The sequence below is a fragment of the Gobio gobio genome (genome assembly GCF_949357685.1).
Source record: "Gobio gobio genome assembly, chromosome: 23".
NCBI lineage: Eukaryota > Metazoa > Chordata > Actinopteri > Cypriniformes > Gobionidae > Gobio > Gobio gobio.
In genome coordinates, this window is record NC_137119.1 from 44,383,583 (window position 1) to 44,404,545 (window position 20,963).

Sequence of the window (20,963 nt, forward strand, 5' to 3'; positions counted from 1 at the left end):
ACACACACACACATACACACTCACACTCACACTCACTCTCACACTCACACACACACAAACTCACACACACATGTTTGTTTTTGTGAAATGTGAGGACATTCCATACGCGTAATGGTTTTTATACCGTACAAACCGTATTTTCTATCCCCTTACACTGCCCCTAAACCTACCCATCACACACACACACACACACACACACACACACACACACACACACACACACACACACACACACACACACTGCCCCTGCCCCTAAACCTAGCACAGGAGACTGTGCAGTTCACTTTCTGTGAAAAAAACCTCATTCTGTGTGATTTATAAGCATTTTGAAAAGTGAGGACATGGGGAACGTCCTCATATTTCACCCTCTTTTTGTAATACCCATGTCATTATACACATTTGTGTCCTGATATTTCACAAACACATGCCCACACACTCACACTCACACTCACTCTCACACTCACACACACACACACACACACACACACACACACACACACACACACACACACACACACACACACACACACACACACACACTCTCACACTCACACACACACACACACACACACACACACACTCACACACACACACACACACACTGGAGTATCAAACACGGCGCTTGCTGTTGTTTTCAGTCGCATTCGATGTGTTTATTAAACAGCAGAATCTGATTGTTCTATCAAAGGCAAATGGAGACATGAGGACTGAACATGGGAAGCTTTAGGAGAGTTTACCGCTATATTCTAACACCGCGACAAACACACACTCCCACATGAGCGTCTGTTCATTAAAGGATGAGTTCACTTCAGAATGAACATGTCCTGATCATTTACTCACCCCATCTCATCCCAGATGTTCATGTCTTTCTTCCTTCAGTGGAAAAGAGGAAAACTCTGTACGGGGTAAGGGGTGAGTAAAATAATCTTGTTCTCTGTTTGAATTAAGATTATTTTGCTTACCCCATAGACAGATTATTTTGCTTATTTTAAGCAAAAACTTCCTTAATTCTGAGTTATTTTCCCCCAAAACAAGACAAAAACTTTTGCTTGTCTAGTAAATACTTCTTAATGTAAGATTTTTTAGATATTTGGACTGAAAACAAGACAAAAATACTAAGTAAGAAAAGCATTTTTTTCAGTGTAGTGGTAGAACAGCGACACTACACATAAAAAGCATTTAAGATATGTATGCAGTCCTTTTATTACAAAACACTCAATTTATCATGTTTGTAGTTTGCGTAATTGGTGTCAAACCCTATAAAAGACGGCTGTGACAAATGTTGGATGCGATTGTTTCCTTAGACCCAAACCTACATCCAGTTCCCTTACCGAAGTCCTCAACAAGCTGGAATAAAATTAGCTTTCATGCTATCGCCAGATTCCCAAACATAGACTGGAAATTTGTTCGCAACTCATTCTGTGTTTGTGAAGTTCCTCTTCTGAGCCATTATTGCGGTGAGGAAAAAACACAATCACGTGATTTTTAGGGAAGCGTTGTCACCATATATGGTGACCGTGTGGGATTTATCGACAATGATTGCTTACTCATGTGCGTAAGAACTGTGCGCATGTTTGAAAAATACAGGGTTTATTGTGCTCAGACACATTCTAAATTTCATTCGTAGGACAAAATATAGAACCTTTTCTACGCACTGTTGATAAATGAGGGCCCTCAAAACACGTCATTTCTTTGCGACTGAAGAAAGAAAGACATGAACATCTTGGATGAGATGGGGGTGAGTAAATCATCAGGATTTATCCTAACTAATCCTTTAACATTAGGATCACACTGCGTTCCATTCAACTCAAGACAGTCTGAGTTATCATAGAATAGGATTGAAATACATTTGAAACTGGGAACAGTAATAGTATGTGCACTGTGATGGTTAGTGCATGTTTACACAACTCCATAATGAGCCATCGGGTTTAACTCTAAACACTCATTTCCCCAGAGGTTACTTGATTTTTCCTGGTTCAAACATCTGGTTTTGGATGGAACGCTGCATTAATGCTTCTCTTGGGCTGTTTTAAAGATTCATCTTTAATTAATTGACCCCAAAACCCATCTGTCACCGTGATATTTTGAATATACTGTAATGGACATCACATCTCAGACATTACTACATGAACCACCGCGTCTGGATTTGGTTCGTTCGAGTTCATTCAAGTAAAAAAACAAACAAAAAGTAAGTAAAACCTGACAGCATACATGTGTAAGTTAAAATGCAAAGATAAATATTTCCCACACAAGCAGGGAACATTTCAAATGAGATATTGCTATTAAGTTAATCTCTAAAAATAATCAGTAAATTTGGTGGTTAAAAAAAGTGCAAGTAGACGACGGTATAAAACATGCTGCTCAGACAGCCAGACTTCACCGATAAACTAAACAGCCACAAATATTCTACTACTGGAAGTTTAAAGTAATGTTTTAATCTAGTGGAGCATAGCTGAGCTATCATGCTGAGAGTCTGAGACTGGTACGTCCGTCTGCTTTTTGCTTGAAGTTCCTTTAGGAAACAGTATTAAAGACTGACCTTTGGGTCTAACATATTAGCATCATTTCAGGCAACGTTTGCTCTCTTTCTGAAGACCGTCGCTGCGTGTAATGTCACGGAAATTACTCAAGGTGCGGCCACATTTACCATTGCTCAGCAAAATCCAGCCATTTCAATAGTAATCCATGTGAGGGCGAAAGATTTCCCCAACGCAGATTTGGCAAATTCACCACGTTGACCATCAGAAAGTGGCTTTCACACATCGCTACACTAGTAATGGACGATTAACCTTTTATGCCAAGCAAACTTTCGTTGAAATTACTGTCTGAAGACCAGCAAATGGACAGAGTAGAAATTTGAATAGACAAGAAATTCATGGCCTTTGTGAGGGTTGCACTTTGGCTTTTGTGATGGTCCTAGAAATTCCAAATCGTGTGGATTCCTATTGAAACAACAGGATTTCGGTTGTGTAAATGCGCTGAAATTACTTTCTAAGGACCATGAAATGGAGAAAGTAGAAGTTTAACTAGAAATTTGTGGCCTTTGTGATGGTCCAAGATTGGTAGTCAATGCGAAATCCATGTGGGGAAATTACCAATCGAGTGGATTCCTATTAAAAAGAAAGTAATTTCAGCAAATTTTCACAAGCAAAATCCAGTCAGAGGACCATCAAATGGACAGAGTATAAATTTAACTAGAAATTTTTGGTCTTTGTGATTCTGGGTACTAGACTCTACCAATGCGAAATCCGTGTGGGGAAAAAATTACTTTATTTCACTTGTGTAAATGCGCTGAAATTACTTTTGAGGACCATCAAATGGAGAGAGTAGAAATTGAATTAGAATTTAAATAGAAATCCATGGCCTTTGTGATGGTCCTAGACTCAACCAATGCGAAATCCATGTGGGGAAATTCCCAATTGTGTGGATTCCTATTGAAACGAGTGGATTTTGCTTGTGAAAATTCACTGAAATTACTTTCTAAGGACCATCAAATGGACAGAGTAAAAGTTTAACTAGAGATTTGTGGCCTTTGTGATGATCCTAGACTCTAACAATGCGAAATCCATGTGGGGAAATTTCCAATTGTGTAGATTCCTATTAAAAACAAAGTAATTTCAGCAAATTTTCACAAGAGAAATTAAGTATTTTCAATAGGAATCCACACAATTGGGAATTTCCCTCATGGATTTCACATTGGTAAAGTCTAGGACCATCACAAAGGCCAAAGTGCAACCCTCACAAAGGTTACATTCCTCCTCTGTCCATTTGACGGTCCTCAGAAAGTAATTTACTTGATTTCTCTTGTGAAAATTTGCTGAAATTACTTTCTGAAGACCATAAAATGGACAGAGTAGAAATGTAACTAGAAATCCATGGCCTTTGTGATGGTCCTAGACTCTACCAATGCGAAATACATGTGGGGAAATTCCCAATCCCGTGGATTCCTCTTGAAATGACTGGATTTCGGTTGTGAAAATTCACTGAAATTACATTCTAAGGACCATCAAATGGAGAGAGTAGAAGTTTAACTAGAGATTTGTGGCCTTTGTGATGGTCCTAGACTCTACCAATGCGAAATCCATGTCTGGTAATACCCAAGCGTGTGGATTCCTATTCAAAAGAAAGTAATTTCAGCAAATTTTCACAAGCAAAATCCAGTCAGAGGCCCATCAAATGGACAGAGTATAACTTAAACTAGAAATGTGTGGCCTTTGTGATGGTCCTAGACTACCAATGTGAAATCCATGTGGTGAAATTCCCAATCATGTGGATTCCTCTTGAAACGACTTGATTTCGCTTGTGAAGATTCACAGAACAAATTCCGGCAATGTGACCGTACCTTTAGTTTCATATCAGCCAAGAGTCTCGAGCAAATCACCTTGTTAAATCTCTACACTGTCCATTTCCACATCCTCTAAAGTAGTGTCCGATTGAGAAACCATTATGAGTTTTTGTTTCTTTGAATATTGTCTGACCACACCGCTCTCCTCTTGGTCCGTCTGATTGTGATGCTCTTGGTCCTTTTCCAAAACCTCAACAGAACTCCCACGACTAAACATCGCATTGTCCGTGGACTCGAAGGACTCGCCGCCCAGGCCCTCGAGTTTGGTGTAGCCTCCGCCACCGAGGCCCTCCAGTCGAGGGCAGCTGAGCCGTCTCAATCGCACCTGCCGGTCTGACGGGGTAGATGCACAGATATCCAGATCGATAGACCTGGAGTAGTCCGACAAAGCGCTTAAAGACAGGTGAGATCCGGTGGCCTTGCGTCCTGGCGAACACGGTGGAAGCAGTTGAACCTGGGAGCCCTGCAGAGAAACTCGAGGTGCTCCTTGCAAACTTCCGCTACTCCTGTAAACCTCCACCGAGTCCTGAGGAAGCTCTGGATGAGTTCGAGCCGGTTCCACTTTGGCCTTCGTGATGGTCCTAGACGCTACCAGATCCTCCAAACGTCTGCAAATGGCCTCGGCGTCCAAAAACTCTCTCTTGGCTTCTCCGGTTTTGTCCGACCCCCTTCTTTCGGACGTTCCTCGGTTGTTGAGCTTCATCATTGGCAGGGTGAAAGCGTTGACCGAAGTGGACACGATGGTTCTGGTTTCCCACTGCTTGAGCTCAGGTGGGATTCGGTTCTGATCTTGATAGATACTGTAGACGGTGTCCGTAAAGCTCTGCTTTTCCAAAGACGACACTCGTGGGATGGTGGTAGACACCCGTCGGGATGAGATTATGCTACTTGCGTCGTGTTGACCGGAGCCTGGAGAAGGCCAGGAGCCTTTATGAGATTTGTTCTCTTTCGATTGGCAGTAGTTCACGAAACCGTTCAGCGGCCCGGACTCCTTGCTCCGCAAACTATGAATGTCAATCACCGTTGAGTAGATGTCTCTGAGGTTAATGATTTTGGTCTTTTTATCTCTGTTTTCATGAAGTACTGCATTAGCACAAATGAATAGGAAGATCCCAATGCCCATAATCAAAGGTCCGAACACCTTCAGCTTGTCTGAATACAAGTATCTGTTTATAAACCTAGCAAATGCGCCAAGCTTAGGCGAATCCAGCTCAGCAGTGCCATTGGAGCCATTATAGCTCCTGAAGTCTTTATCTAGTAGATCCCATCTGACGGTCACATTGACTAATTCACTCTGAGCGCTCTGTGTGTTCACCAATCCCGGATACAGCACACTCTCTCTGGGCCAGTAGCCCAACACGGCCATGGCCACGCCAACCAGCAGCACCAGAATCCCAATGGCAGCGACCAGTCCGGATACGGAGCACAGCTTCAGCTTTCCTTTAACCACAACCACTTCGTTCTTCCTCTTTTTCTTCGCTTTCCTCTTGCGCTTGTTTTCCGCGTGGTTCTTAGCGCGGAGGGAGTCCTGTCGCCTGGAAGATATCCGCAGCAGACCCCCTGTGGCAATCATGATGGCGCTCAATTAATCATCCTGGAAAAGATAGGAAAAACATGAGAACATTAGTGTGGGCTGGAAAAGCCATGAGATCTAGACACATACTCACTAAATATAGCATGTGCATATACGAGCAGCCACAAATAATCTAATCACAAACAAAAACACATACACGCTGCCATACAAATAAGTTTGGAATCTCTTCTGCTCACCAAGGCTGCATTAATTTGATTTAAAAAAAAGTTAAATATTATTATAGTGTAAATTAACTGTTCTCTATGTGAATATATAGCAGGGCTCGACATTAAGCCAAATCTGTCATTCACTTGTCTGAGTAAAAAATTAGCTTGTCCGGATATTTGTATTTTATTACTTTTGTGTGTGTATGTGTGTAATTTATTCTAAAGCAATATTCTCACCAGTGTTCAATCAGCTTTGACATATTTAAATCTGCATATTTGTGATATTTTTTACCTTTTATAAAGGGCATTTTTTCCCATAATCTTATTAAATATAGGCTATGGTTCAGCTTTAAATTTATATTCTTACATTTGATCAATAAATTAAACTAGATTACTATAGGGCTGTTACCAATCAAATTAAATAATTTACACTGAAAAAATTACAACTGTATTAAATAATGTTATGATATTGTTGTAAATATTTTTTAAATATACAAATAAGAAAAGTTGGAAAGAATGTTTAAACATGAAACTAATCTGCCAGTAGGGGGCGCAGGTGACCATCTGAATGAGCGAGCCATTGAGTCGATTCGTTCAAACGGCTGATTTGTTCAGGAATGAATAGGTCAGTGAATCTTTGATTCAAACGATTCGTTCAAAACACTGAATCACTCTGTAACACACACTGTTGCTGTGAGATGCGTTATGGTTCTGCGGTGATCTTTGTTTGGAACTATTTTCACTGCTGAAATCGAACAAAAACAGTCCATATTGCATCTAAAATGTAAGTGACTTAATGTTAATGAACTGTTGATGGAACTGTCATATGAAATCAGTGTCATGTTCAGTCGTGATGGTATTCTGGAAAACAGCACTCTTGCTCGTGTGGTGTTGCGTAACTGTATCATATGTTAAAAATATAAAAACTCCTTTTTAAACACATTTTTACCGCAGTATATTAACTGAGTTTCTCTGTTTTGTTGTGATTTCTCCTCCAGAGGCTGCGCGAGCATCAACAGCGCAAGTTTGTTACCATCAGCTCATTACATTATGTATGTTATTATCTACTATCGATCGCCACTTATGGATGCAGAATCATTCTTGCATTTTGGTGATTCCCTAGATATTTTTTTGTTTTTGAAGTTTTACTCACTTGTCCGTCGGACAAGTAAAATTCTCTTTCACTTGCCCCTTCAAAAAATCCACTTGTCCCGGACAAGCGGACAAGCGTTAATGTCGAGCCCTGTATAGTAAAGTGTAATTTATTCCTGTGTGCAAAGCTGCATTTAACATCATTACTCCAGTCTTCAGTGTCACATGATCCTTCACAAATCATTCTCATATGATGACATTTATGATTATATGTGATTCATTGTATTTTCCGGGATTCTTTGATGAATATAAAGTTCAAAAGAACCGCATTTATTTGAAATAAAATCTTTTGTAACATTATTACAGTTTTTCTCAATTGTTTACACACAAATACTGGTCCTTGAGACACAATGACCACAACATGTAACTCATGCACCAACCCTGAACCAATTCTGCTAAACTACAAGCACAATTCCTGCTTTACACTCAAATTGCAGTTCTAAAACACACTTTTTTCAAAACACTACACACAATTCTCTGCATTTGGCACAGTTTTCATGCAGAAAATCCCTTTCAAACACACACACTGACTCTTCACATGGGCAAACACCCGTCACACAGTTTTACAATCAGCAATCAGAGCTTTAGCATCAAAGGGCAACAGGTGAGAAACTGAAGAGAGGATGCAGCATAGGTAAATCTTTTTTTTTTTTTTTTACTGTAACTGTACAGTAAATTCTTCTGTTGTTTTGTATGTAGACCACTGTATGTGCAACTTTGTGTTGGTTGGGATGTACACTGTGTACATTGTTTTTGTGGGAAAAATAAAATATATTTGTTACCGTGTATTTGTGTGTTCTGAGTATGAAAACAATATTCTCAAATATTTTACAACACACTTATGAATGTACTGTCTGTTGTAAGTGTAACACTGAACCAAAAAAGACCTAAGTCATTCTGATGAAAGGAGAAGAAGTGTTTTCCATTCATCATAGTGTTTTCCATTGAGCACATCAGTGTTCAACTGGTTCTTATAAATGTCTATTCATATGATGGTTTGTGTGTGTCATTTGAAAACAAATGTCCATTTTGAAAATAAATAACATTGTTTTGAATGTAAAGTTGCATTTTGCAGGAGAATTGAGGGGTTTTGCCCATTGTGTGTGTGTTTTTGGATTTGGATTTGTGTGTTGAGTTCTGAGAATATGAGGCATGCTTTCAAAAAATGTGTGTAAACAATCGAGAAAAACTGTAATGTCTTTCTGTCACTTTAGATCAATTTCATGCAACTAAAGTGTTTTTTTTATATTACCCCAAACTTTTGAACAGTATCAGGTTTTCCACAAAAATATGAATCATGAATGTTTCTTGAGCAAAAAAACTGTATATTAGAATGATTTCTGAATGACCATGTGACACTGAAGACAAAATTCAGCTTTGATCGTAGGAATAAATTACATTTTACTATATATTCACATAGAAAACAGCCATTTTGAATATCAATAATATTTCACAATTTTTCCTGTATTTTTGATCAAATAAATGCGGCCTTGGTGAGCAGAAAATACTTATTTTTGCTTGTGAGTGTCACCCTTTTTCAACGAATGTCACACACCAGCATTTGCTGTGCTCCTATTGGTTCCTCATCAGATGGACGTTCCAGAAGCTGGCTTATCTTGATGAAAGCTCTGTCAGATCCGGAAGGCTGAACACGAGAGAGGACGAACACGAAGCAGGCGAGGCGAAGCTCCGTCTCAGGCGAGTGTTCTCTGGACTCTCCGGCACGATGAGTGGGAGCGACAGGCTGATTCCTGTGAACGGCATATGGACGGTGTGGGTTAATGCAGCACAAACACACAGCAGCGATCACATGAGCAGTGTGTGGCGGAGACAGATGACATGATTCACTTCAGACTCCAAACATACAGAGGAAAAGCATCTGTTTGGTGTTGATTTGACATAAAAGCTGATTCTATCACTGTGGGAATGAGTGAGCGTAAATAACATCACTGTCTGTCAGTCAATGATTCACTTACTGATGTCAGCGGGTAAACATGATCTATAGGCTTTTGAAGGTCCTTTCCAGACAGACTCAATCAAAAAACACTGAATTAAAGCTTTAAATTCACATGGGATCAAATAAATAAAGAAGTAACCAGTCAGTCCTTCCAGAAAAATGCGGCTTTTTTTGTGATTGTTGCGGGCAAAAATCCTTGATTATGCGGCACGTTTTCTTAAAAAATGCAATGGAAAATGCGGGATATTTATGCAATATTATGCAATAAAATTGCGGGAATTTACAAAAACTGCGGTTTGATGATCATGAAAAAGAGAAAAAAAGCACTACATCACAGAAAGTGCTGGGAATATTTAAGTTCTCATCTTGTTTTATTGAAGACCTTAATAAACACACGGCTCAAATTTACAAAACATTGAGTCAAACAAGTTCTGTAGCTTTACAAAAGGAATATGCTACAACTTCTGAAAAAATGAATAAATAACTTCCTGTTTTACAGAGGTAGCTTCACAAAACAGACATTTGAGTGCTTCCAATGCACAAAGTGCAATCTCTCTTAAAGGGTTAGTTCACCCAAAAATGAAAATTCTGTCATTAATGACTGAGCCTCATGTCGGAACACAAATTAAGATATTTTAGTGTAAATCTGATGGCTCTGAAAGGCCCTGTGCAATGCACTTTACACTCTCAAGACCCATAAAAGGTACTAAAGACGTCGTTACAAAGTCCATCTCACTACAGCGGTTCTACAATAACTTTATGAAGACGAGAATAGTTTTTGTGCTAAAACCTAAATAACGATTTATATAGTGATGACCGATTTCAAAAAACAGCATCATGAAGCTTCGAAGCGTTATGAATCAGCGAGTCGATTCATGATTCGGATCGCGTGTCAAACTGCTGAAATACGTGACTTTGGCGATCCAAACCACTGAATCGACTCACTGATTCATAACGCTCCAAACCGCTGAATCGGCTCACTGATTCATAATGCTCTGAACCGCTGAATCGTCTCACTGATTCATAACGCTTCGAAGCTTCATGATGCTGTTTTTTGAAATCGGTCAACACAACGGGAAACTGCTTTGCACGGTCTTTTGCTGTTATTTTTGTTGGCAAATGGGAATTTGCGTGCTTCGTCATGGTTTCAGCGATATCTATGGTTTCATCACCACGGGGTTTGCAGCTTTTCCATGACGTTCACGTCGGGTAATTACGCCACTTCAAAACGTTCCCATGGCAATAGGCGGAAATGGCGGCTCTTGTGTGAAGTAAACAAACATTTTTCAACTTTCTGCTAATATATATGACTTTTTTGCAATGAAAATGCGGGGATTATGAAATCGTGCTAGCCCCGCATATTTTGCACGCGGAAATAGGCAATTTACGCGGCGAAAGTGCGGCGTATTTGAAAAAATGCGGCCCCCGTATGAATATGTGGACTTTGGCTGATTATGCATTAAATCATGCAATCGCATAATCGCGTTTTTCTGGAGGGACTGACCAGTTGTGACATAACAGACATCTCAGGGCGGGGCAACCTGTCACTCACATGAGATCCACCAATAGCAAACCAACGGCATCCAATCAATTCCAAACGGACAAAATCAAGCCCCGCCCTACATTTGTGACACGTGCTGGCAAATGAGTCGCAATTTTATATATGTATTTTTTGTTATTTTAATTCTCTATTAAAAACCTTCAAAATAATGCAGGGCTCGACATTAATCCTTTTCATGTGCTTGTCCCTGACCTCAGGACAGAGTCTGCCCAGTAGTGACCTCAGGACAGAGTCTGCGCAGTAGTGACCTCAGGACAGAGTCTGCGCAGTAGTGACCTCAGGACAGAGTCTGAGCAGTAGTGACCTCAGGGCAGAGTCTGCGCAGTAGTGACCTCAGGACAGAGTCTGAGCAGTAGTGACCTAAGGGCAGAGTCTGAGCAGTAGTGACCTCAGGGCAGAGTCTGCGCAGTAGTGACCTCAGGACAGAGTCTGAGCAGTAGTGACCTCAGGGCAGAGTCTGAGCAGTAGTGACCTCAGGACAGAGTCTGCGCAGTAGTGACCTCAGGACAGAGTCTGCGCAGTAGTGACCTCAGGGCAGAGTCTGCGCAGTAGTGACCTCAGGGCAGAGTCTGCGCAGTAGTGACCTCAGGACAGAGTCTGAGCAGTAGTGACCTAAGGGCAGAGTCTGAGCAGTAGTGACCTCAGGGCAGAGTCTGCGCAGTAGTGACCTCAGGACAGAGTCTGAGCAGTAGTGACCTCAGGGCAGAGTCTGAGCAGTAGTGACCTCAGGACAGAGTCTGAGCAGTAGTGACCTCAGGACAGAGTCTGAGCAGTAGTGACCTCAGGGCAGAGTCTGCGCAGTAGTGACCTCAGGACAGAGTCTGAGCAGTAGTGACCTAAGGGCAGAGTCTGAGCAGTAGTGACCTCAGGGCAGAGTCTGCGCAGTAGTGACCTCAGGACAGAGTCTGAGCAGTAGTGACCTCAGGGCAGAGTCTGCGCAGTAGTGACCTCAGGACAGAGTCTGAGCAGTAGTGACCTCAGGGCAGAGTCTGCGCAGTAGTGACCTCAGGACAGAGTCTGAGCAGTAGTGACCTCAGGGCAGAGTCTGCACAGTAGTGACCTCAGGGCAGAGTCTGAGCAGTAGTGACCTCAGGGCAGAGTCTGAGCAGTAGTGACCTCAGGGCAGAGTCTGCGCAGTAGTGACCTCAGGACAGAGTCTGCGCAGTAGTGACCTCAGGACAGAGTCTGCGCAGTAGTGACCTCAGGGCAGAGTCTGAGCAGTAGTGACCTAAGGACAGAGTCTGCGCAGTAGTGACATCAGGGCAGAGTCTGAGCAGTAGTGACCTCAGGACAGAGTCTGAGCAGTAGTGACCTCAGGACAGAGTCTGCTCAATAGTGACCTCAGAGCAGAGTCTGCGCAGTAGTGACCTCAGGACAGAGTCTGCGCAGTAGTGACCTCAGGACAGAGTCTGCGCAGTAGTGACCTCAGGACAGAGTCTGAGCAGTAGTGACCTAAGGGCAGAGTCTGCGCAGTAGTGACCTCAGGGCAGAGTCTGCGCAGTAGTGACCTCAGGGCAGAGTCTGAGCAGTAGTGACCTCATGACAGAGTCTGTTCAGTAGTGACCTCAGGACAGAGTCTGTGCAGTAGTGACCTCAGGGCAGAGTCTGCGCAGTAGTGACCTCAGGACAGAGTCTGCACAGTAGTGACCCCAGGACAGAGTCTGCGCAGTAGTGACCTCAGGGCAGAGTCTGAGCAGTAGTGACCTCATGACAGAGTCTGCGCAGTAGTGACCTCAGGGCAGAGTCTGCGCAGTAGTGACCCCAGGACAGAGTCTGCGCAGTAGTGACCTCAGGGCAGAGTCTGCGCAGTAGTGACCTCAGGACAGAGTCTGAGCAGTAGTGACCTAAGGACAGAGTCTGCGCAGTAGTGACCTCAGGACAGAGTCTGAGCAGTAGTGACCTAAGGACAGAGTCTGCGCAGTAGTGACCTCAGGGCAGAGTCTGCGCAGTAATGACCTCAAGACAGAGTCTGCGCAGTAGTGACCTCAGGGCAGAGTCTGAGCAGTAGTGACCTCAGGGCAGAGTCTGCGCAGTAGTGACCTCAGGACAGAGTCTGAGCAGTAGTGACCTAAGGACAGAGTCTGCGCAGTAGTGACCTCAGGGAAGAGTCTGAGCAGTAGTGACCTCAGGACAGAGTCTGCTCAGTAGTGACCTCAGGGCAGAGTCTGCGCAGTAGTGACCTCAGGGCAGAGTCTGTGCTGTAGTGACCTCAGGACAGAGTCTGAGCAGTAGTGACCTCAGGACAGAGTCTGCGCAGTAGTGACCTCAGGGCAGAGTCTGAGCAGTAGTGACCTCAGGACAGAGTCTGCGCAGTAGTGACCTCAGGGCAGAGTCTGCGCAGTAGTGACCTCAGGGCAGAGTCTGCGCAGTAGTGACCTCAGGGCAGAGTCTGCTCAGTAGTGACCTCAGGGCAGAGTCTGCGCAGCACTGACCTCAGGACAGAGTGTGCGCAGTAGTGACCTCAGGGCAGAGTCTGAGCAGTAGTGACCTCAGGACAGAGTCTGTGCAGTAGTGACCCCAGGACAGAGTCTGCGCAGTAGTGACCTCAGGGCAGAGTCTGAGCAGTAGTGACCTCATGACAGAGTCTGCGCAGTAGTGACCTCAGGGCAGAGTCTGCGCAGTAGTGACCCCAGGACAGAGTCTGCGCAGTAGTGACCTCAGGGCAGAGTCTGCGCAGTAGTGACCTCAGGACAGAGTCTGAGCAGTAGTGACCTAAGGACAGAGTCTGCGCAGTAGTGACCTCAGGACAGAGTCTGAGCAGTAGTGACCTAAGGACAGAGTCTGCGCAGTAGTGACCTCAGGGCAGAGTCTGCGCAGTAATGACCTCAAGACAGAGTCTGCGCAGTAGTGACCTCAGGGCAGAGTCTGAGCAGTAGTGACCTCAGGGCAGAGTCTGCGCAGTAGTGACCTCAGGACAGAGTCTGAGCAGTAGTGACCTAAGGACAGAGTCTGCGCAGTAGTGACCTCAGGGCAGAGTCTGAGCAGTAGTGACCTCAGGACAGAGTCTGCTCAGTAGTGACCTCAGGGCAGAGTCTGCGCAGTAGTGACCTCAGGGCAGAGTCTGTGCTGTAGTGACCTCAGGACAGAGTCTGAGCAGTAGTGACCTCAGGACAGAGTCTGCGCAGTAGTGACCTCAGGGCAGAGTCTGAGCAGTAGTGACCTCAGGACAGAATCTGCGCAGTAGTGACCTCAGGGCAGAGTCTGCGCAGTAGTGACCTCAGGGCAGAGTCTGCGCAGTAGTGACCTCAGGGCAGAGTCTGCTCAGTAGTGACCTCAGGGCAGAGTCTGCGCAGCACTGACCTCAGGACAGAGTGTGCGCAGTAGTGACCTCAGGGCAGAGTCTGAGCAGTAGTGACCTCAGGACAGAGTCTGTTCAGTAGTGACCTCAGGGCAGAGTCTGAGCAGTAGTGACCTCAGGGCAGAGTCTGCACAGTAGTGACCTCAGGACAGAGTCTGCGCAGTAGTGACCTCAGGACAGAGTCTGTGCAGTAGTGACCTAAGGACAGAGTCTGCGCAGTAGTGACATCAGGGCAGAGTCTGAGCAGTAGTGACCTCAGGGCAGAGTCTGCGCAGTAGTGACCTCAGGGCAGAGTCTGCGCAGTAGTGACCTCAGGGCAGAGTCTGCGCAGTAGTGACCTCAGGACAGAGTCTGCGCAGTAGTGACCTCAGGGCAGAGTCTGCGCAGTAGTGACCTCAGGGCAGAGTCTGAGCAGTAGTGACCTCATGACAGAGTCTGTTCAGTAGTGACCTCAGGACAGAGTCTGTGCAGTAGTGACCTCAGGGCAGAGTCTGCGCAGTAGTGACCTCAGGACAGAGTCTGCACAGTAGTGACCCCAGGACAGAGTCTGCGCAGTAGTGACCTCAGGGCAGAGTCTGAGCAGTAGTGACCTCATGACAGAGTCTGCGCAGTAGTGACCTCAGGGCAGAGTCTGCGCAGTAGTGACCCCAGGACAGAGTCTGCGCAGTAGTGACCTCAGGGCAGAGTCTGCGCAGTAGTGACCCCAGGACAGAGTCTGCGCAGTAGTGACCTCAGGGCAGAGTCTGCGCAGTAGTGACCTCAGGACAGAGTCTGAGCAGTAGTGACCTAAGGACAGAGTCTGCGCAGTAGTGACCTCAGGACAGAGTCTGAGCAGTAGTGACCTAAGGACAGAGTCTGCGCAGTAGTGACCTCAGGGCAGAATCTGCGCAGTAATGACCTCAAGACAGAGTCTGCGCAGTAGTGACCTCAGGGCAGAGTCTGCGCAGTAGTGACCTCAGGGCAGAGTCTGTGCTGTAGTGACCTCAGGACAGAGTCTGAGCAGTAGTGACCTCAGGACAGAGTCTGCGCAGTAGTGACCTCAGGGCAGAGTCTGAGCAGTAGTGACCTCAGGGCAGAGTCTGCGCAGTAGTGACCTCAGGGCAGAGTCTGCGCAGTAGTGACCTCAGGGCAGAGTCTGCGCAGTAGTGACCTCAGGGCAGAGTCTGCTCAGTAGTGACCTCAGGGCAGAGTCTGCGCAGCACTGACCTCAGGACAGAGTGTGCGCAGTAGTGACCTCAGGGCAGAGTCTGAGCAGTAGTGACCTCAGGACAGAGTCTGTTCAGTAGTGACCTCAGGGCAGAGTCTGAGCAGTAGTGACCTCAGGGCAGAGTCTGCACAGTAGTGACCTCAGGACAGAGTCTGCGCAGTAGTGACCTCAGGACAGAGTCTGAGCAGTAGTGACCTAAGGACAGAGTCTGCGCAGTAGTGACATCAGGGCAGAGTCTGAGCAGTAGTGACCTCAGGCCAGAGTCTGCGCAGTAGTGACCTCGGGGCAGAGTCTGCGCAGTAGTGACCTCAGGGCAGAGTCTGCGCAGTAGTGACCTCAGGGCAGTAGTGACCTCAGGACAGAGTCTGAGCAGTAGTGACCTCAGGACAGAGTCTGAGCAGTAGTGACCTAAGGGCAGAGTCTGAGCAGTAGTGACCTCAGGGCAGAGTCTGCGCAGTAGTGACCTCAGGACAGAGTCTGAGCAGTAGTGACCTCAGGGCAGAGTCTGCGCAGTAGTGACCTCAGGACAGAGTCTGAGCAGTAGTGACCTCAGGGCAGAGTCCGCGCAGTAGTGACCTCAGGACAGAGTCTGAGCAGTAGTGACCTCAGGGCAGAGTCTGCACAGTAGTGACCTCAGGGCAGAGTCTGAGCAGTAGTGACCTCAGGGCAGAGTCTGAGCAGTAGTGACCTCAGGGCAGAGTCTGCGCAGTAGTGACCTCAGGACAGAGTCTGCGCAGTAGTGACCTCAGGGCAGAGTCTGCGCAGTAGTGACCTCAGGGCAGAGTCTAAGCAGTAGTGACCACAGGGCAGAGTCTGCGCAGTAGTGACCTCAGGACAGAGTCTGCGCAGTAGTGACCTCAGGGCAGAGTCTGCGCAGTAGTGACCTCAGGGCAGAGTCTGCGCAGTAGTGACCTCAGGGCAGAGTCTGTGCAGTAGTGACCTCAGGGCAGAGTCTGAGCAGTAGTGACCTCAGGACAGAGTCTGTTCAGTAGTGACCTCAGGGCAGAGTCTGCGCAGTAGTGACCTCAGGACAGAGTCTGCGCAGTAGTGACCTCAGGGCAGAGTCTGCGCAGTAGTGACCTCAGGGCAGAGTCTGAGCAGTAGTGACCTAAGGACAGAGTCTGCGCAGTAGTGACATCAGGGCAGAGTCTGAGCAGTAGTGACCTCAGGACAGAGTCTGAGCAGTAGTGACCTCAGGACAGAGTCTGCTCAATAGTGACCTCAGAGCAGAGTCTGCGCAGTAGTGACCTCAGGACAGAGTCTGCGCAGTAGTGACCTCAGGACAGAGTCTGCGCAGTAGTGACCTCAGGACAGAGTCTGAGCAGTAGTGACCTAAGGGCAGAGTCTGCGCAGTAGTGACCTCAGGGCAGAGTCTGCGCAGTAGTGACCTCAGGGCAGAGTCTGAGCAGTAGTGACCTCATGACAGAGTCTGTTCAGTAGTGACCTCAGGACAGAGTCTGTGCAGTAGTGACCTCAGGGCAGAGTCTGCGCAGTAGTGACCTCAGGACAGAGTCTGCGCAGTAGTGACCCCAGGACAGAGTCTGCGCAGTAGTGACCTCAGGGCAGAGTCTGAGCAGTAGTGACCTCATGACAGAGTCTGCGCAGTAGTGACCTCAGGGCAGAGTCTGCGCAGTAGTGACCCCAGGACAGAGTCTGCGCAGTAGTGACCTCAGGGCAGAGTCTGCGCAGTAGTGACCTCAGGACAGAGTCTGAGCAGTAGTGACCTAAGGACAGAGTCTGCGCAGTAGTGACCTCAGGACAGAGTCTGAGCAGTAGTGACCTAAGGACAGAGTCTGCGCAGTAGTGACCTCAGGGCAGAGTCTGCGCAGTAATGACCTCAAGACAGAGTCTGCGCAGTAGTGACCTCAGGGCAGAGTCTGAGCAGTAGTGACCTCAGGGCAGAGTCTGCGCAGTAGTGACCTCAGGACAGAGTCTGAGCAGTAGTGACCTAAGGACAGAGTCTGCGCAGTAGTGACCTCAGGGCAGAGTCTGAGCAGTAGTGACCTCAGGACAGAGTCTGCTCAGTAGTGACCTCAGGGCAGAGTCTGCGCAGTAGTGACCTCAGGGCAGAGTCTGTGCTGTAGTGACCTCAGGACAGAGTCTGAGCAGTAGTGACCTCAGGACAGAGTCTGCGCAGTAGTGACCTCAGGGCAGAGTCTGAGCAGTAGTGACCTCAGGACAGAGTCTGCGCAGTAGTGACCTCAGGGCAGAGTCTGCGCAGTAGTGACCTCAGGGCAGAGTCTGCGCAGTAGTGACCTCAGGGCAGAGTCTGCTCAGTAGTGACCTCAGGGCAGAGTCTGCGCAGCACTGACCTCAGGACAGAGTGTGCGCAGTAGTGACCTCAGGGCAGAGTCTGAGCAGTAGTGACCTCAGGACAGAGTCTGTTCAGTAGTGACCTCAGGGCAGAGTCTGAGCAGTAGTGACCTCAGGGCAGAGTCTGCACAGTAGTGACCTCAGGACAGAGTCTGCGCAGTAGTGACCTCAGGACAGAGTCTGAGCAGTAGTGACCTAAGGACAGAGTCTGCGCAGTAGTGACATCAGGGCAGAGTCTGAGCAGTAGTGACCTCAGGGCAGAGTCTGCGCAGTAGTGACCTCAGGGCAGAGTCTGCGCAGTAGTGACCTCAGGGCAGAGTCTGCGCAGTAGTGACCTCAGGACAGAGTCTGCGCAGTAGTGACCTCAGGGCAGAGTCTGCGCAGTAGTGACCTCAGGGCAGAGTCTGAGCAGTAGTGACCTCATGACAGAGTCTGTTCAGTAGTGACCTCAGGACAGAGTCTGTGCAGTAGTGACCTCAGGGCAGAGTCTGCGCAGTAGTGACCTCAGGACAGAGTCTGCACAGTAGTGACCCCAGGACAGAGTCTGCGCAGTAGTGACCTCAGGGCAGAGTCTGAGCAGTAGTGACCTCATGACAGAGTCTGCGCAGTAGTGACCTCAGGGCAGAGTCTGCGCAGTAGTGACCCCAGGACAGAGTCTGCGCAGTAGTGACCTCAGGGCAGAGTCTGCGCAGTAGTGACCTCAGGACAGAGTCTGAGCAGTAGTGACCTAAGGACAGAGTCTGCGCAGTAGTGACCTCAGGACAGAGTCTGAGCAGTAGTGACCTAAGGACAGAGTCTGCGCAGTAGTGACCTCAGGGCAGAGTCTGCGCAGTAATGACCTCAAGACAGAGTCTGCGCAGTAGTGACCTCAGGGCAGAGTCTGCGCAGTAGTGACCTCAGGGCAGAGTCTGTGCTGTAGTGACCTCAGGACAGAGTCTGAGCAGTAGTGACCTCAGGACAGAGTCTGCGCAGTAGTGACCTCAGGGCAGAGTCTGAGCAGTAGTGACCTCAGGACAGAGTCTGCGCAGTAGTGACCTCAGGGCAGAGTCTGCGCAGTAGTGACCTCAGGGCAGAGTCTGCGCAGTAGTGACCTCAGGGCAGAGTCTGCTCAGTAGTGACCTCAGGGCAGAGTCTGCGCAGCACTGACCTCAGGACAGAGTGTGCGCAGTAGTGACCTCAGGGCAGAGTCTGAGCAGTAGTGACCTCAGGACAGAGTCTGTTCAGTAGTGACCTCAGGGCAGAGTCTGAGCAGTAGTGACCTCAGGGCAGAGTCTGCACAGTAGTGACCTCAGGACAGAGTCTGCGCAGTAGTGACCTCAGGACAGAGTCTGAGCAGTAGTGACCTAAGGACAGAGTCTGTGCAGTAGTGACATCAGGGCAGAGTCTGAGCAGTAGTGACCTCAGGGCAGAGTCTGCGCAGTAGTGACCTCAGGGCAGAGTCTGCGCAGTAGTGACCTCAGGGCAGAGTCTGCGCAGTAGTGACCTCAGGACAGAGTCTGCGCAGTAGTGACCTCAGGGCAGAGTCTGCGCAGTAGTGACCTCAGGGCAGAGTCTGAGCAGTAGTGACCTCATGACAGAGTCTGTTCAGTAGTGACCTCAGGACAGAGTCTGTGCAGTAGTGACCTCAGGGCAGAGTCTGCGCAGTAGTGACCTCAGGACAGAGTCTGCACAGTAGTGACCCCAGGACAGAGTCTGCGCAGTAGTGACCTCAGGGCAGAGTCTGAGCAGTAGTGACCTCATGACAGAGTCTGCGCAGTAGTGACCTCAGGGCAGAGTCTGCGCAGTAGTGACCCCAGGACAGAGTCTGCGCAGTAGTGACCTCAGGGCAGAGTCTGCGCAGTAGTGACCTCAGGACAGAGTCTGAGCAGTAGTGACCTAAGGACAGAGTCTGCGCAGTAGTGACCTCAGGACAGAGTCTGAGCAGTAGTGACCTAAGGACAGAGTCTGCGCAGTAGTGACCTCAGGGCAGAGTCTGCGCAGTAATGACCTCAAGACAGAGTCTGCGCAGTAGTGACCTCAGGGCAGAGTCTGAGCAGTAGTGACCTCAGGGCAGAGTCTGCGCAGTAGTGACCTCAGGACAGAGTCTGAGCAGTAGTGACCTAAGGACAGAGTCTGCGCAGTAGTGACCTCAGGGCAGAGTCTGAGCAGTAGTGACCTCAGGACAGAGTCTGCTCAGTAGTGACCTCAGGGCAGAGTCTGCGCAGTAGTGACCTCAGGGCAGAGTCTGTGCTGTAGTGACCTCAGGACAGAGTCTGAGCAGTAGTGACCTCAGGACAGAGTCTGAGCAGTAGTGACCTCAGGGCAGAGTCTGAGCAGTAGTGACCTCAGGACAGAGTCTGCGCAGTAGTGACCTCAGGACAGAGTATGTGCAGTAGTGACCTCAGGGCAGAGTCTACGCAGTAGTGACCTCAGGGCAGAGTCTGCGCAGTAGTGACCTCAGGGCAGAGTCTGCGCAGTAGTGACCTCAGGGCAGAGTCTGCGCAGTAGTGACCTCAGGACAGAGTCTGCGCAGTAGTGACCTCAGGACAGAATCTGAGCAGTAGTGACCTCAGGACAGAGTCTGAGCAGTAGTGACCTCAGGACAGAGTCTGCGTAGTAGTGACCTCAGGACAGAGTCTGCGCAGTAGTGACCTCAGGACAGAGTCTGCGCAGTAGTGACCTCAGGGCAGAGTCTGCTCAGTAGTGACCTCAGGGCAGAGTCTGCACAGTAGTGACCTCAGGGCAGAGTCTGCGCAGTAGTGACCTCAGGGCAGAGTCTGAGCAGTAGTGACCTCAGGACAGAGTCTGCGCAGTAGTGACCTCAGGGCAGAGTCTGCTCAGTAGTGACCTCAGGGCAGAGTCTGAGCAGTAGTGACCTCAGGGCAGAGTCTGCGCAGTAGTGACCTCAGGACAGAGTCTGCGCAGTAGTGACCTCAGGGCAGAGTCTGCGCAGTAGTGACCTCAGGGCAGAGTCTGCGCAGTAGTGACCTCAGGGCAGAGTCTGTGCAGTAGTGACCTCAGGGCAGAGTCTGAGCAGTAGTGACCTCAGGACAGAGTCTGTTCAGTAGTGACCTCAGGGCAGAGTCTGCGCAGTAGTGACCTCAGGACAGAGTCTGCGCAGTAGTGACCTCAGGGCAGAGTTTTCGCAGTAGTGACCTCAGGGCAGAGTCTGAGCAGTAGTGACCTAAGGACAGAGTCTGCGCAGTAGTGACATCAGGGCAGAGTCTGAGCAGTAGTGACCTCAGGACAGAGTCTGAGCAGTAGTGACCTCAGGACAGAGTCTGCTCAATAGTGACCTCAGAGCAGAGTCTGCGCAGTAGTGACCTCAGGACAGAGTCTGCGCAGTAGTGACCTCAGGACAGAGTCTGCGCAGTAGTGACCTCAGGACAGAGTCTGAGCAGTAGTGACCTA

At 47.9% G+C, this 20,963-nt stretch overlaps 1 protein-coding gene across 1 annotated transcript in view; it reads right to left on the minus strand.

Moving 5' to 3' along the window:
• Nucleotides 1–635: 635 nt before the first annotated feature.
• Nucleotides 636–20,963, minus strand: part of tmem200ca (transmembrane protein 200C-a) — a 42,295-nt gene continuing 21,967 nt past the window's right edge. The window contains exons 2-3 of the mRNA XM_079805863.1: nt 8,793–8,988; nt 636–5,939 (exon numbers count right to left, since the gene is read on the minus strand). Coding sequence (XP_079661989.1) covers nt 4,386–5,918 — 1,533 coding nt within the window. The 5' untranslated portion in view covers nt 5,919–5,939; nt 8,793–8,988 and the 3' untranslated portion in view covers nt 636–4,385. The remainder of the gene's footprint in view (nt 5,940–8,792; nt 8,989–20,963) is intronic.